This window comes from Lissotriton helveticus, chromosome 5_1, assembly GCF_964261635.1.
Source record: "Lissotriton helveticus chromosome 5_1, aLisHel1.1, whole genome shotgun sequence".
Classification (NCBI taxonomy): domain Eukaryota; kingdom Metazoa; phylum Chordata; class Amphibia; order Caudata; family Salamandridae; genus Lissotriton; species Lissotriton helveticus.
Window position 1 is genome coordinate 1,057,615,159 of NC_136065.1, and position 15,149 is coordinate 1,057,630,307.

The 15,149-nt window shown below is 43.5% G+C and overlaps 1 protein-coding gene across 3 annotated transcripts in view; it reads left to right on the forward strand.

Moving 5' to 3' along the window:
* LOC144755103 (prominin-1-A-like) overlaps nucleotides 1–15,149 on the forward strand; it is a 499,448-nt gene that overhangs the window by 378,916 nt on the left and 105,383 nt on the right. For all 3 annotated transcript variants that reach the window (XR_013594841.1, XR_013594842.1, XM_078643612.1), the window contains exon 9: nucleotides 1,137–1,211. Coding sequence is in view for 1 of the 3 variants with exons in the window: in XM_078643612.1 (XP_078499738.1) it covers nucleotides 1,137–1,211 (75 nt within the window). In the remaining 2 variants the exon portion in view is untranslated. The remainder of the gene's footprint in view (nucleotides 1–1,136; nucleotides 1,212–15,149) is intronic.

The following is a 15,149-nucleotide window of genomic DNA, read 5'->3' on the forward strand; positions in this document are numbered from 1 at the left end:
AGAATGTTTTTAATAGTCACAATTTCCCCTCCATTCTAGCCGCAGAGTCCTCCCTGGTAAGCACAGGTTCCTCTTTTTCTGCCTGGTGTCTGGGCCCAGGCTATCTGCTCTTTCCACTAGTTACAGTATATTGCACCATTAATGCTGTTTTGAGCTTTTAAATGTATATTTTCTCATTGTCGTCAATGAGCACTTTGCAGAATCATCAATTACCCCCTCAACCATTCCTCATCCCATTCCTTACTAATTGAAATTATGGTGAGAGAAACTGTCACTCCTACCAAGCACATCTTTCTCTCTTTATTTAAAAAAAATAACTCGGGCAATATGAAAGCTTTGCATGAAGTGCCATAGACAATTCTTAGTAGCTGACAAGCACGTACCCTTCATCACTCTCCTAATTTGAAATCAATGTCCATCAAATTAGATTCCCAAACACAGACTGGGGCGCACAGATCAGGCTACATTGCGCCAGGCAATACTGTGCAACTTTCAACGCCTTGCAAAGATCTATCAGGGAGTCCAATGAATTACAAAAGGTGACTGTCTGTACTCATGCCATACTTAAAACAACTTTGTATAATGAGCCATAGTTGACTTATGCTAGTAATAATTATCATTGTTATCTTTTGACCAGATCTAGGCTTAGTTTAGTACATAACTTCCTATCAGTTTCAGAAAGGTGGTCTCAGGTTAAAGATCTTGAATCTTGCAGAAGTGACATGTTTTCTGATCAAAATACCCTTTATGTTATTATGTTCTATGATTTTTATTCAGATTTGTGGCAGAAATGTATTATACTCCTTCTCAAAGGAATGGATTTTATTCGGTTAAGGCCAGTCCATACCTATTTCGAGATGTTATCCATTGAATGCATCTGTTTGTACACTGTGGGGGGTTTAAAGGAATATTAAAGGAATCTTAGAGTAAACTGCTAAGTATGGGTAGGTAATTGTTTTATGGATTGGTGATATGGGATTTTACATATCTGGAGTTTTTATTGCCTACTTTTTCTATTAATTGTGTATCTGCTTTTATTATTACTCGTGTTATGGAATTTGTTTTCTGAAATAAACATTATTATGATGAATAATTATTACAATTCTGCTCACTTATGGTTATTATTATTTTGATAGATACCCGACTTCAGTAGTCAATACAAACTTCTTGCTGATTTGAATGGTACAAACATCCCCTCAGTCCTGCAAGAGGTAAGCACCTTTCATGGGGCCCTTCCCAGAGAATCATTATATATATATATATATATATATGTGTGTGTGTGTGTGTGTGTGTGTGTGTGTTGGTGTATATATATATATATATATTTCTCTCTCTCTCTCTCTCTCTCTCTGTATATATATATCATGTGATCAAGACCACGCTTCTGCAGTCGAAACGTGTCATGTTAGGCACTGACCTGAATTAGACTGTGAGCCGTGATTTTGAAATAAAGCACTTCATTTAATAACAACTTACGTCTGGTGGTCTGTACCTGGAAGACCCCATCTGGAGGAGTTGTGGGCCACGATTGATTGTGTTTGTAAATATATATACATACATATGAACTGTTCTAAATCAGATTAGCAGCACGGAAGAATTCCTATTGCAAACCGGCCTTTCCCTTCTGAGGCCCACTGGAGGGCTTTTGAAATGAAATTAAATAAAATAAAATAATGAATGCAAATTGTCAGCAGCCGGACTCCACCAGGGATTTTGAATCGATAACCAACACAGGCACTACACCCCCCAGCATGCAGTGGAAGCATCACTCATCAGAGAGGCCCACCGGAGGGCAATCAATGAAAGCATGCACGGTAAAAGAAAGGGCGTGTTGGGGCACTCCGTGACTGACAATTCCACTCTGATGAAGGAGCAGCTGCTCTGAAACGTGTAAGGGACCTTGATTATCAGAACAGAAAGCACCGCTTTGAATATAAAAATTCCTGTGGAATGCTTCCGTGGAGTGGCGTCCTTAAGCACAGGGCAACCTTGGATTTATATATATATACATATATATATATATATATAAACATGCTCCTTGCCACCTTTTCCCTGTGCACTCTCGGGCGGGCGGGTGCTGTTGTCACGGGGTGTACCCGTGGAATAAATGAATGCTCCTACTCCTCCCAAAGGAATAACTCCCGTAAGTGCTTATTCCTTTGGGAGGAGTAGGAACATTAATATATACGTTTACGTCTCCAAAGAAAGATATGGGCATTCACGGGGTTCAATACCATGAATTTATTTGATGCATAAGCAGACGCGTTTCAGCAAACCTAGCATTTTTCAATGCCTGCTACAATCAACCTGCATTTGATACAGTGGCGTTTAAATTTATCCAGCTACTTTCCGATTGGACAGCAAGATATCAAAACTGAGAAGGGATTGCACCATCTAGACTGAATGTCTGTTAATTTCACGCGCCATACTACCATACTACCAGGGGCCTGGCCATATATAAATACCGACAGGGGGGCTGACCGACCCGCCACGTTCCCTGGCTGAATTTGGCCTTGGGGACCTCATCCCCCAGGGCTTGGTCGATTTTTACTACTGGAAGGGGGCAGCGCAGCCCCCTTCCCAGGCTGCGTTCGGTTCGGGGACCCTGGCCGTGGATAATAAAGGGAGGGGGCAGCGCATCCCCCCTCCCAGAGACATTAATGGCCCTGGAAACTTACCTGCCCTAAGGTTACTAGAACTCACGCCGTCACCATGCACTGCCTGCTAAGTGCCTCACATATTACATCACTCATAACATCTTTTATGACATCATTGATACTATCACTGCAACATTTGCTGTAAAATTATTGATGAGAAAACTGTGCATGGCGGGGGCACCGGTTCTTCATTGACACCAGGAATGACGCATTTCAGCTACCAACATAGCTGTTGTCAAGATCTAGTAACATGCTCCACCATCAGAAAAATAACATCCCTGGGGCCAATATTGGCCCGGGGAGAGGGGCTGCATGCCCCCGTCCCACTTATAAATATGGCTGAGCCCAGGGAAATGGGGTAACTTTGGCCAGAAAACGGCCTGGGAGAGGGGCTGCGTGCCCCCCTCCCAGGTTAGCTGCCTTCGGGGTGTGACACTACAGTCAACACGGAGTGGAGCGCAAATTGTGCACTGCATGTACCATGATGAAAAGGAGAAAACTTCTCTGGGTTATGATGTAGTGTCTGGCCGTACCCTTTTCCCTGCCCAAACTGTTTTTCATGACCTCCTCTACCATTTATCACACATTCCTAATGTTCCTTTTTGTAAAAATTGCAATCCAACCAATTGATTACCCTTGATCTGGTCCCAGCTGCAGATTACGGCTCGAGCCGGAGAGTACGGCTCTAGCCTTAGAGTACGGTCCGGGTGCAGAGAGTACGTTCCGGGTGTGGAAATTCTGTCCAGAGTGCGGATGTAAAGTTAGGAGTCGTAAGTGCATTCTGTGAATTACAAAAATCGTAAGTGCCTTCTGTGAATACCAAAAGTAGTACGTTTAGGATTTTGTCTCAGATTAGTTCTGTGAATTGGCCCCATAGATAGAGTTATCTCAAGAAATTATAACTTGTGCTCTAAAATAACTATAACTCGTGCCAGAAACTCACCTTTGCCGATTTTACATAGCTGTCTCCTGAGTATTAGTTTTACAATCTCTATACATGCATGAAAGTATAGGTACACTGCAAACATCTGCAAGAGTATATGAGCATTGACAAAGTCAATCACATTAGTATTGGAGTAGTGAAAAGGGTTTCACAATACGCCTAAAAGAGATAACACACCGACAGCAGCAGCACAAGCTTCACTTACCCGCAAAGGGTACTGGCCAGCATGGGAAGTGGCAGCGAGACCTTGAAGCACCAAAAAGACTAAAAGGAGCACAGTTTTCTGCTTGTGTTGTACAGAAAGTGTGATCCCTGTTCAAAATGGCTGAAGCATTAATTTGCACAGTGGGCATTTGGCCAAGGAGGTCCACTAGTCGCGCAGTCAAGGAGCAGTACGGGACACGTGTTAAGATATCTGCATGCGGCACATTGTGATGTGGTTTAGGGTAACCTCTGTTGGCTTTCTCCACATTCCAAAGGCTTCTCCATTCAGGTACACTGCCCGTCTTCGAATTTGGCGTGGTAACCTTACCAGGATGGTGCTTTTGGTTCAAAACTCTATTGGAACATAAAATATGCGTTTGGAAAGCTATTCTCTTTCTTGTCTTTTATTTTTTCTGCATTATTTAGGACTTTGCTAGAAAACCGCTGCGCCTCTTCGTTTCTAGACATCTATCAATGCGTCCCAGGGAATGGAGAGATCTGTCTACCCTGGCATTTTTAAAGGCTCAACATCCACTCATGGCTGAATTTGCCAACCATCCACATGTACGCGTTAAATACCTCGCATTTATTCGAGGAACAGCAACAATAATAAAGACACAGAATCAAAATACAAAACCAATCAATCAGCAGAGATCTTCTGAACAATCCTGCGACGCATTTACTAATTAGAAATTGCCTATTTGATTTGCGCACTAAAATCACAATAAATTCGACTTCTCTAACGTACAGCACATAAAATACACCCTTTAGCTGATCATGGTTTTCAACTTGAAACAATAAAATACCAAACATTCCTTTCTATTTCTATGACAACATCAACCATGTCTTCCTTGATGCAGAAAAGGACACAGAGGAAAAAAAATGCATTTATTTTGACATGAATCAAGAAGATGACGTGGCACAACCCCACTAATTCTGCCCTTAATTAAAACCCAGTCCTGGCTTTCAAGTCAAAATAAAACTATTGCAAAAGAATTCGCTTATTTCCGCTTTGAGCTTGTATGTGTAAATCTTTTAATAAACCGCACACCAAAATAGACTTAAAAACCTTTGATGTATGCAGTCACTTGATTTATGAACAATTTAGAAAAAAAGAATTCAAAAGTACATTCCATACCATATTTTTTCTAATTTGTAGGTCGGAAATGGGCTTGATTAGAGTGACTCTGTATTTAAAAAGCTAAGACCAAATTCAAACCACTTGTAGCACATACATTCCTTTAACATTTGCACATCTATCACATGAAGCCTACCGTTGTTGATACAAACTTCCCAGACAAGATCAGCTGGCGTCTTAAAACTAGTCTTAATGTATGTGGAAAGGGTGCGTGAATGAAATGCATGATGTTTACTTAAACAGAGAGTTTATTTGGCAACTGGGGCCACAATGGACATTTCTTTCAACCAAGACACTCATGGAGTTACTTACATTTATTCGATTCATTTATTTGCATTATAGAAGACAATTGAAGACAACTATGAGTTTCTGCTTATTTGTTCTGTTACTTGGCAAGTTGAATCTAACACCTTAGGACAAGAAACCGTTGCAGTATAGCATAAAGGAAAATAATTTCCAAAATGTAACAGCAATTGCAACAGAAATTTCATTTTACTTTTCTTTTTGTTGGTCACATTTACCTAATGGAAGAAAACACCCCAGGTTTCCAGCCTGGGTAAGGAGTCAGATCCACTAGCCCCTAGATAGAGTTCCCAGGCACGAATCAGAAGCCACAGGTCCAAGGTTCAAAGGGCCAGAGAGCAGTGGCAACAGAGAAAAATTCCCCAGGACAAAAGACAAAGATTAAAGGCTCCAGAAAGTGGTCTCCTCTGTCTAAATAAAGAGCTCTAACACAACCCTTTTGTGGCCAGTTAAAAAATAGAACCGTGGACCTTGTTGATCAGTAAGAGAAGTATTGCTCCATGAATTGTTCTATACACTATTAATCTGTGGCAGACAATCGCCTAAGAGGAAACATTTAAAACAACTTGCCACAAATGTGTAAGGAATCACTGGAACATGGACCTTGAATCTCAGACATCTAACTTCAGCATCTAAAGTGCAAAATGCCTTGGCAACATTTTTGGGCCAAATACCAGACCGCAACATGATGTCTAAAGTTCAAGAAAATTTTATTGATGATAACAAAGGAGAAAACCAGGTGTCAAAACTGAGTACAATATGATATCAAGGTGAAAACTCTAGCAAAATAAAACGAACATACAAAAGCAAGCAGTATAATAAAAGAAATCGGAGTGCAAGATAAGAAAAGGGAAAAAGGCATTGAGATAACATGTTAAGCATGAAACAAAACAGGCATGAAAACACGATAAAGTATCAAACAAAATGGTACAATGAAGAATAAGTGGAATGTATCGGGGACTAAGGCGGTTTAGGGACTTCCTGTTGTGGAGGGAGAGGGTGAAACAAGCGTTTACTACACGAGTCCAAATAAAGTGTAACGGGAGTCCATAAGTCCATACGTTTAGTGGCCAGACAAGCCGGGAAAACATAAGCAGTATCGAGTCGGTGGTTGTGGCACACATTGAACCACCACGCCTTGAAGGAAATTTTGGAGAAGTCTTTCCAATTGACTGTTATCTGTTGGAAGGCAGCGGCAAGTAAGAGATCAACAATCCGAGGCTTGAGATCAACATCATCCCAACAAGGGGAAAGGCTTCCCATAAAAACATGTGTGTGGGAAAAGGGAATAGTAGTGCGGAAAATTGAGTTAATTTGAGCCCAAACCTGTAGCCAAAATGTATGAACAGGAATGCATAAAAATAACATATGAAATAAATCAGCTTGTGGTGATAAACAAGACCAGCATGTGTGGGGAGTATTAGAAAAGCGTTTGTGAAGGTCACAGGGGGTGAAGAGGAGTCTATTGTAAATAAAAAACAGAGTCTGAGTGAGTGTTGCTGCTCTGGAGGATTTGCGAAGTTTGGTCCAGAGTTTGTCCCAGAAGGAAACCGACCAAGAGACAGATAAATCATGTTCCCAGGACTCCTCCACTTTAGATTTAGGTCTTGGAGACTCACCAACGTGAAGGTATCTGTAAATAACAGCAGCTTTTGGTGAAGTGCGTAAGAGGGAATGAAGTGTGGAAATGGGAGTGGAAGAGGGAGGAGGAGGGCAAGGCCGGGAGAGGGCAGAGTATTGCGTAAGGACAGCATCTTTAAGCGTCTGATATTTGCGTGCAAAGGAAGTGGGTACGTCATAGAGGGAACAAAGGGTGTCAAAAGATAGGAAAGAGGAGTGAGAAAAGAGTTGGGAGATCCACCGAAGGCCTCGAGAATGCCAAATCTTCCAAAAGAAGGGTCTGGCACGTATGAGTAAAGACGTGTTATGCCATATGGGGGAGGAGAGAAAAGCAGCAATGGTAAGAGGAGGGGAGTGTGTGGAAGAGAGGAGTAATTTAGTGGTAAACTTGTGAATCGGGGTAGAGATAGAAGTGGGTTTACGGGAGAAGGAGAGGTATTCAGCAAAGGAAAAGGGAGAAAGAAGGAGGCGTTCAATCTTGGTCCATAGAGGGCACGAGGTCTCAGGATCTTGTAGCCACCAAGAAGCCTGCTTCAGTTGGAACGCCTTGTGATAGGCTGGGAAGTCAGGAAAATTAACCCCACCCTCAGTTTTAGGACGAATCAGACGCACTAAAGACATTCTTGGTTTCTTTTTACTCCAGAGAAAGGACATTAGAATAGAATTGATCTTTTTGAAAAATTTGGCGGGGATAGGGACCGGAATGTTGGAGAGGGTATAAAGAACAATGGGAGATAGCATCATTTTTATAGTGTCAAGGCGACCCCACCAGGATAGGTAAAGGGGATGCCACTTGGAAGTGAGATCCGTTAATTTCTGAATGCATTTGGACATGCATAGAGAAATAGTGTCTGGGATGGTAGGGGTGATATGCATTCCCAAGTACTTGATATTGGAGGGTTTCCAGGTGAAATTAGAGGCGGCAAAATCGGGTTGAAAAGTGAATTTAGTCAGGGGGAGGATCTCGCATTTGTCATGATTAAGTTTATAGCCAGATATTTGGGAATAGGCATGGACTTCACTGAGAAAGGCAGGAATGGAAACGGACGGGTTGGAGACAAAGAGCAAAATGTCATCTGCATAAGCAGCTAATTTGATGTGGGAATCTGACAATTGAAAACCATGGATGGAGGGATGTTGACGGAGTTTGGAGAGGAAGGGTTCTAAAGCCAGGTTAAAAAGAAAGGGAGCTAGGGGACAACCTTGGCGAACACCTCTGTTTAGATCAAAAAAGGAAGATATTTGACCATTAGCACAAACCGCTGCGCGCGGATGGGAATAAAGGAGGGAAATTAAGGATATAAAAACAGGACCGAAACCAAACCAGCGTAGGGTGTGAAAGAGATAAGTCCATTCGACCCTATCAAACGCCTTTTCGGCATCCAGGGCTATGGCCGCAAGGGGATGGGGCAAAAGGCGAGATTGAGAAAGAATATTGAAAAGGAGTCTGGTGTTGTCAGTGATGTAACGACCCTTGACAAAGCCCGACTGTTCCTCGCCCAAGAGGTCTGGGAGAAGAAGGTCGAGACGCGCCGCAAGAGACTTTGCAAAAATTTTGTAGTCAATATTGACCAGAGAGATTGGCCTATAATTCTTGCAGTGTTGAGGATCTTTCCCCTCCTTGGGGATGAGGCAAATATGGGCATCCGAAAAAGAGCCCGAGGAGGAACCTAGGGAAAGGAAAGTACCAATAAGGGAATGAAGTCTAGGGATAAGGAGTTTTGAAAAATGAAGAAAAAATTCTACTGTGAAGCCGTCCGGCCCAGGGGCCTTGTCTTTCTGGAGGGTTTGAAGTGCTTTAAGTAGTTCTTGTTGGGACATAGCAAGTTCTAAGTGAGAAAGGTCAAGTGGAAAGTGAGATGGTTTTTGAATGGAGGAAAAAAACGTATCTAAAGAGTGGGAAGAGGGCTGAGTTTCAGAAGAATACAATGTCTTGTAGAAGGTAGAGAATTCAGTAAGGATGTCTGCATCAGTGTGTTTGAGATTCGAGTTGGCATCATAGATTGATTCAATATTTAATTTATTGTGTTTCACCTTGAGATAGTTGGCTAAGATCTTGCCTGCTTTATTTTTGCCACCATAGAACTTGGCACTAGATTTTAGTAAATACAGAGATGCATCGTCCGTAGATTGTTTGTTAAACTTCATCTTAGCATTAACCAGGGCGGTTAGAGTTTGCTGTGAGCGAGAAGTAAAATAAGAATGCTCCAATTTCTTAATATCCAGAAGGATAGCCTTGGTAAAATCGCGAGCAGCTCTACGCTTTTTAGAAACAAAGCGGATAATGAAATCTCTTGCCGACGCCTTATAGGCATCCCAAATGGTGTGTTTGGGGACAGGGGAAGTATCATTAAGGGAGAAAAACTCGTGGGAAAAGGAGGTGAAGGAGGTAGTGAACTTAGGGTCCAAGAGGAGGGAATTGTTGAAACGCCAGCGTTTGGGACCTGTCGATTTGGGTAAAATATCCAATTGAACTGATGTAGGGGCATGGTCAGAGAGTAAAATCGGACCAATTTCGGCTTGAGTGAGAGTTTGGGCAATGTTGTGGGTAACAAAAACATAATCAATTCGAGATTGGGAATGGTGGCATGGAGAATAGAAAGTAAATTCCTGAAGGTCAGGATTACAAAGGCGCCAAGCATCTGTGAGTTTGTGTTGTGAGATAGCTTGAGAAAAGGATTTATGAGATTTGTTGGGGATGAAATGTGCTTTGGAGTTCCGATCGAGAAAGGGGTCTAGGGGCTGATTACAATCGCCAGCCAGTATGAAATTATCATCGATGAATCTGGTGATGTGCTGGGAGAATGAGTGCCAGAAAGCGGGATCGCCAGTGGTAGGGGCATAGACATTGAGGAGAGAAATTGGAACATTCTTAATAGAGAGTTTGGCATATACCCATCGGCCCTCAACATCCGACTCTTGAACAAGCAGGGAGTGAGAAAGAGCTTTGTGACATAAAATAGCAACACCATTGCGTTTACCATCCCCAGGAGAGTAGTAAACATCGCCCACCCAACTTCTTTTCAATTTAACAGATTCTTCAGCAGATAAATGGGTTTCTTGCAAAAAAGCAATATCCACATTCAAACGGGCAAGGTGAGACAAAATTCTCTGTCGTTTGATGGGGGAATTAACACCCCTAACATTCCATGTAATAACTTTCAAAGACATAGCAAATAAGAAAGGAAAAAAAGGCCATGAGGTAGAAGGAAGATGCAGTAAGAACCCAGAAGAAGAAGAAAGCCAGAGAGAATGAAAAAGAGAACGAAAGGCAATGCAATAGAACGGGAAAGAGAAGGGTAATGAAGAAGAGAAAAGAGCAGAAGAGAGAGAGAAAAGAGCAGTTGATAGGAGAAACATGAGAAGGTAGACCATAAAATAGCAAGAAAGATAGTGAGGAAATGATAGAAGAGGAGTCGTCGAGAAAGAAGAAAGAGAGACACCTGTGGAAAAAAGGAAATTAGTGAACTTGAGGAAGAAAAAGTCAGAATAAGGAAAGTGAACAATCGGGAAAAAGGGGAAAACATACTTACGAAGGGTAGAGGCGGGGAGGAGTGATCACTAGGGACAGGAGACGAGAAGAAAGAATGAGGGGGGAGCGCCAGGCAAAGGAAGCAAGCGTCCAATGCAAGCGAACCAACAAGTCGAGGGGGAGACGCCATACATATTGTAAACCTGCAAAAAAGAGGAAGGAAAAATAAAAATGAGTAAGACTGCTGAAAACGGAAGAAAACAGCACAACGTTAGAAGATAAAAAGGTGTAAAGGAATAACGGGAAGAAGAGAGAAACAAGATAAATCAACGGTGCAAAGGAAGAGAACATAGAAAAACACTAAGGAAGGGTACCTGTCCAACCAACAAGGATGTAAGAGAGGGAAGAAAGAGTTAAAGGGGAACACAGAAATGGAAGATATCAAGGTGCCTAGGAGAGGCAAACTGTAAAACAGAAAACATCAACCATTAAACATGGAAAGGGAGGAAGACAATGAAGCCATAATAACAAGGCTCATGGGGGAAAAGCTGATGAGGTGGCAGAAAAGTCCATGTCAGACGACTGTGCAGCATTCAAAAAACTTCTGAGACGAACAGGATCCTCGTAGGTCGTGGTCTTGTTGTTGTGAGTCACTCTGAACAGGCAAGGATGAAAAAGGCCGTATCTGGCTCCAATAGCTCGCAGCTCTGGACGCATATCTAAAAAGGCTTTGCGACGACTGGCTGTGGCTTTGGCGTAATCCTGTGCAAAGAAGAGGGTGGATCCTGACCATTGTAGACGAGGAGAGGCACGGGCCGCTGAGATGACTTTGAGAAGGTCAGTGTATTCGAGGAAGTACATGATGACACCCCTCGGCCGTGAAGAAGGAGAGGAAGTAGAGGGGAGACGGCCCAACCTATGTGCTCGTTGAATATTAAGCATGGTACCCTCAGGCAGATGAAGAAGTTTGGGTAAAAATGATTTGAAAAAGGCGATGGGATCAGACCCTTCGCAATTCTCCTCCAGGCCGTAAAGACGGAGATTATTGCGTCTGTTTCGGTTCTCCAACTCTTCGACTTGCTTTTGAAGAGAAGAAATCTGGGACTGCATGTGAGAGACTTTGGAAGAAGATTCCTGAAGTGAAGTCAAAGAATGTTCCACTGTTGTTACCCTGGCTTCCATCTGAGACCAATTATCGGTAAGAACCTGCAGCTTGGAGTTGGTGTCCTCCATGAAGGGTTTAAGAGCACGAATTTCCTCTAACAAGAGCTCCATGGAGACAGTCGAAGTGGATCCAGGTGGTGACGGAGGAGCTTTTTTAAGGCGCTTAAGCGCTGCTTTGCCTGAGGGTTGGGCAGACCCCTCTGTGCTGGACTGCGACATCTGATCCGCAAGCGCTTGAGAACTTTCAAGGTGCGCTAAGGCTGAGAAAACTTTAGAGTTTTTAATGAAGACACCTCGTGAGGTTTTGGGAGTGCGTGAATGTTCCTTGCGTTCCATAAGAAGGGGGTGCTGAGGAGGAGAAATAGAGTTTGAAAATAGGCACCGTGTGCCCACCGACCACTGGAGCTGGACACAGGAGCTGGTGACAGAAAGCTGACAGGCAGGTGCGCAGGAAAAAGGAGGCTACCTGCGCAAGAGTCAGGAGTGTCCAAGATAGAAGCAGCTGAAGGGGCAGCAATCAGAACGTGGAAAAAGCTAGTACCCCAATGATGAAGACATGAAATCACCTCAGCGTGTGGAAAAAGAAAAACGGGCCAGTATAGAGCAGAGAAAATCCATTAGGAGATGAACCTCATGAATAAAGAGGAGCATGTAGAAAAAACGTGCAGGAACTGCGCAGAATACAGTTCGAAGTAGTAGCCATCAGTGAAAAGTGGAGCGCAGTGGAGTGAAGGAAAGTAGAATGCGCTGAAAAGTGCGTCCGAGTCACTTGAGGTAAAGGAGGCACCAGTGCCCTAAAATGGCCGCCCAGGTTAAGCAAACGTGAATGGGACTAGCTGAGAGCTTATAAAAATGAGAAATGGTGACATATGGTAGAGTTCAGCAACGTTTGGGCCAAAATGCAGAAAACATCTCACCAGGTGAAGCGGTGGGCGTGAGGAGCTCCATGGAGTGTGCGCATCGCTGGAAACAAGAGCGCCGCAGTACGCGACAGCTGGAAACAAAATGGCGGACGCGACTTTCAGTCAGCCGCGTCCGCTACAAATCAGCGAAAAAAAGCATTGCGCCACGTAGCAGAGCTGTCACAAGAAGCACACTGACGTCGGCAGCCTCCGGTGCACGAAGAGCCTCTTTGCAGGCGGAAAGGAGTGGAAAAAGAAGGCAAAAACCCCCGGGGACCTGGAGCGCTCACATAAGAGCCGCCGTCCTCGCCGGGCGCTAAGCCACGCCCCTCCGCAACATGATGTCTAATCAGGATTTAAACACTATTTTATGGCATTTGTGCTACTGGGCGAAGAAGCACTTCAATGCCTCGTCAGGTATCGTAAGTGCTATATATACACATTTACAATTAATAATTTTGCAAACAACTGAGCTCTGTGCTAGAGTTAATGTTTCAACTTACATTTACATCATAGACAAGATGTGCAACAAACAAAATCTGTTCATCGTATGTTATGAGAAACATTCGCAGACATCCTTCATTACTGTCTTAAAAGTTTCACTTTGGAATTCAACCTTTTTGCAATGGTCAAGAGTCTACTTGCTTCAGCAAGATTTGAAAAACACTGTGATTTTCCAGATCCCAACTACAAAATTTGTTTTATATAAATAATACAATGCTGCTATTCAGTTTATTGCTATAATTATTTTCATAATTCAAAAACAATTGCTACTTTCCATACATGTGATATATGTAAATCATGTGTATTTGTGCTATATACAAACCTAGACTTTGTAGCATATTGATGTTATGTGCTCTAGGACCCTCTTGGTCCTGGGCAGACTCTGGAGATGAAACATGTGATATGCTGAGAGGTGTTAGGGTGTGGTTAATGTTGAGCAGGAGATAATGCGCGATGTGTGGGTGTATGCTGACGAATAAAGAAGCATTTGACTGCAACCCCGGCATGGCTGATTTAATTCGTATGCTCCAGGGCTGCGGAAGACGCTGCAGGTGTGAACATGGTGACTTGGCATCTGTGTTCAGTTCAGGTTTCAAGGCCCGTAAAATAAACTTGTCATATTCTGTTCTCTTGGACATTTGTTGGAATATTTCTATCTTGATTATAAATGCCACTACATAAACGAAGTCATTCAAAATAGAAAATACAACAACATGGAGAAGGAAGCATAGGGCACACACACATGCACAGACAGGTCGAAGCACGTTTGCAAGGAGGAGGTTGGGACACAGGCAAGGAGATCCAGGGTGCAAAGGTAAGGAGGTCGTGGAGGTATAGCCAGTCAAAGGGATAGGCAGGTGCTTGACGTGCATGTAAAATTCACAGGTAGGAAAGAACATGAGGCAGGATACAAGATGAATGAGGGAGCCAAAAAGGCAATGGCAGCATGAAAGAACACTGGAATGAGCCTTGCGCAAAAATGGCATGGTGGCCCTGCTGGGTTAGTGGAGAGGTGTAAGGCATAGGATAAGAAGACATGGGGGCTAGGAAGCATGCTCTGGATGAAGACTCGTGAGGACATAAAAAGGAATCATGGAGGGTGCACAATTTCCTCAGCTAACTCTTTGCGTTAACAATAATATATTCAAGGGTGCTATTGATACTAAGATGCTTGCTACGACTGCCAAAGGGGTGGTTCAAATATCCCGAGTTGTACTGAATGTGTCAGACTTTCAGAAGTGACACCTGATGTCTAAATAGGGCTTCTCATTGTGCTATTGATCGTTGTCGAGTATTGGCATGTCTATGCATGCATAGACTGAGTGAGCATGCTGTGGAATGTTGAGTGTGGATACTGAGAGAATATGATGATGCATGGTATGCTGGTGTGTGTGTGTGTATCATGGCTAGCTGTGAAGTTAATTGCAGTTGAAGGAGTATTGGAGAACTGATACGAGCAAACGAGGCAGTAGTGTTGATTAAGGACTAACATGAAATAAAGAGCTTACACTGTGTTGCTCTAATGGCTCCAGCTCTAGTGTGAAGACCATACTCTCAATCAACAGTATTTTGACCTGAATGGAGAAGCTGCAGGACCCAGGTGGCCGGAAGGAACTGTTTGTGAGAGAGTAGGAATCTCTGCAGTTGGAGAGAAGTCCTACACAAAGCAGGAGTAGTCTGGTACTGGCAGCCCCAATTTAGCAGCTGATGACATCAGCACTGGTTGCTGGACTGGCGTACCTTGGGGATGTAGGTGGGTGTAAGGCAGAAGGTTGCAGGATGTTAGGCAGTCAACAATGACGGCAAGCTCTTGGAAGACATCTATGGGCATATTTATGAGCCCCTTGCACCGCCTGGAGCATCTCTTTCTGTGGAAGAGGTGTGGCCCCGCGGCTAGGGCGACTGACGCTGGAATCTGGGGATCACGGTTCGATCCCCGGCTCCGGCGGCAGGTTAGCCCAGCAGCATGTGACTCTGGGCAATAGCTTGCTTAATCTTCCCGACGGCCCCCAGCGCCTAGAGACCCTAACGGGTGATTGTGCGCTTTACAAATGTGGATTATTATTATTTCTGTGATGCTTCAGCAGCGCAAACCTTAAAATCTATGATGCCAAGCAAATGGCTTTGAATGGCCTCATACATATGGAGTAAGACAAGGCAGTGCTGATCTCTGTGTTGCCTTACTCTGCACTCGGGAAGCATTGATCCAGCGGGCTATTGAAAATATGTCATAAACTACGCT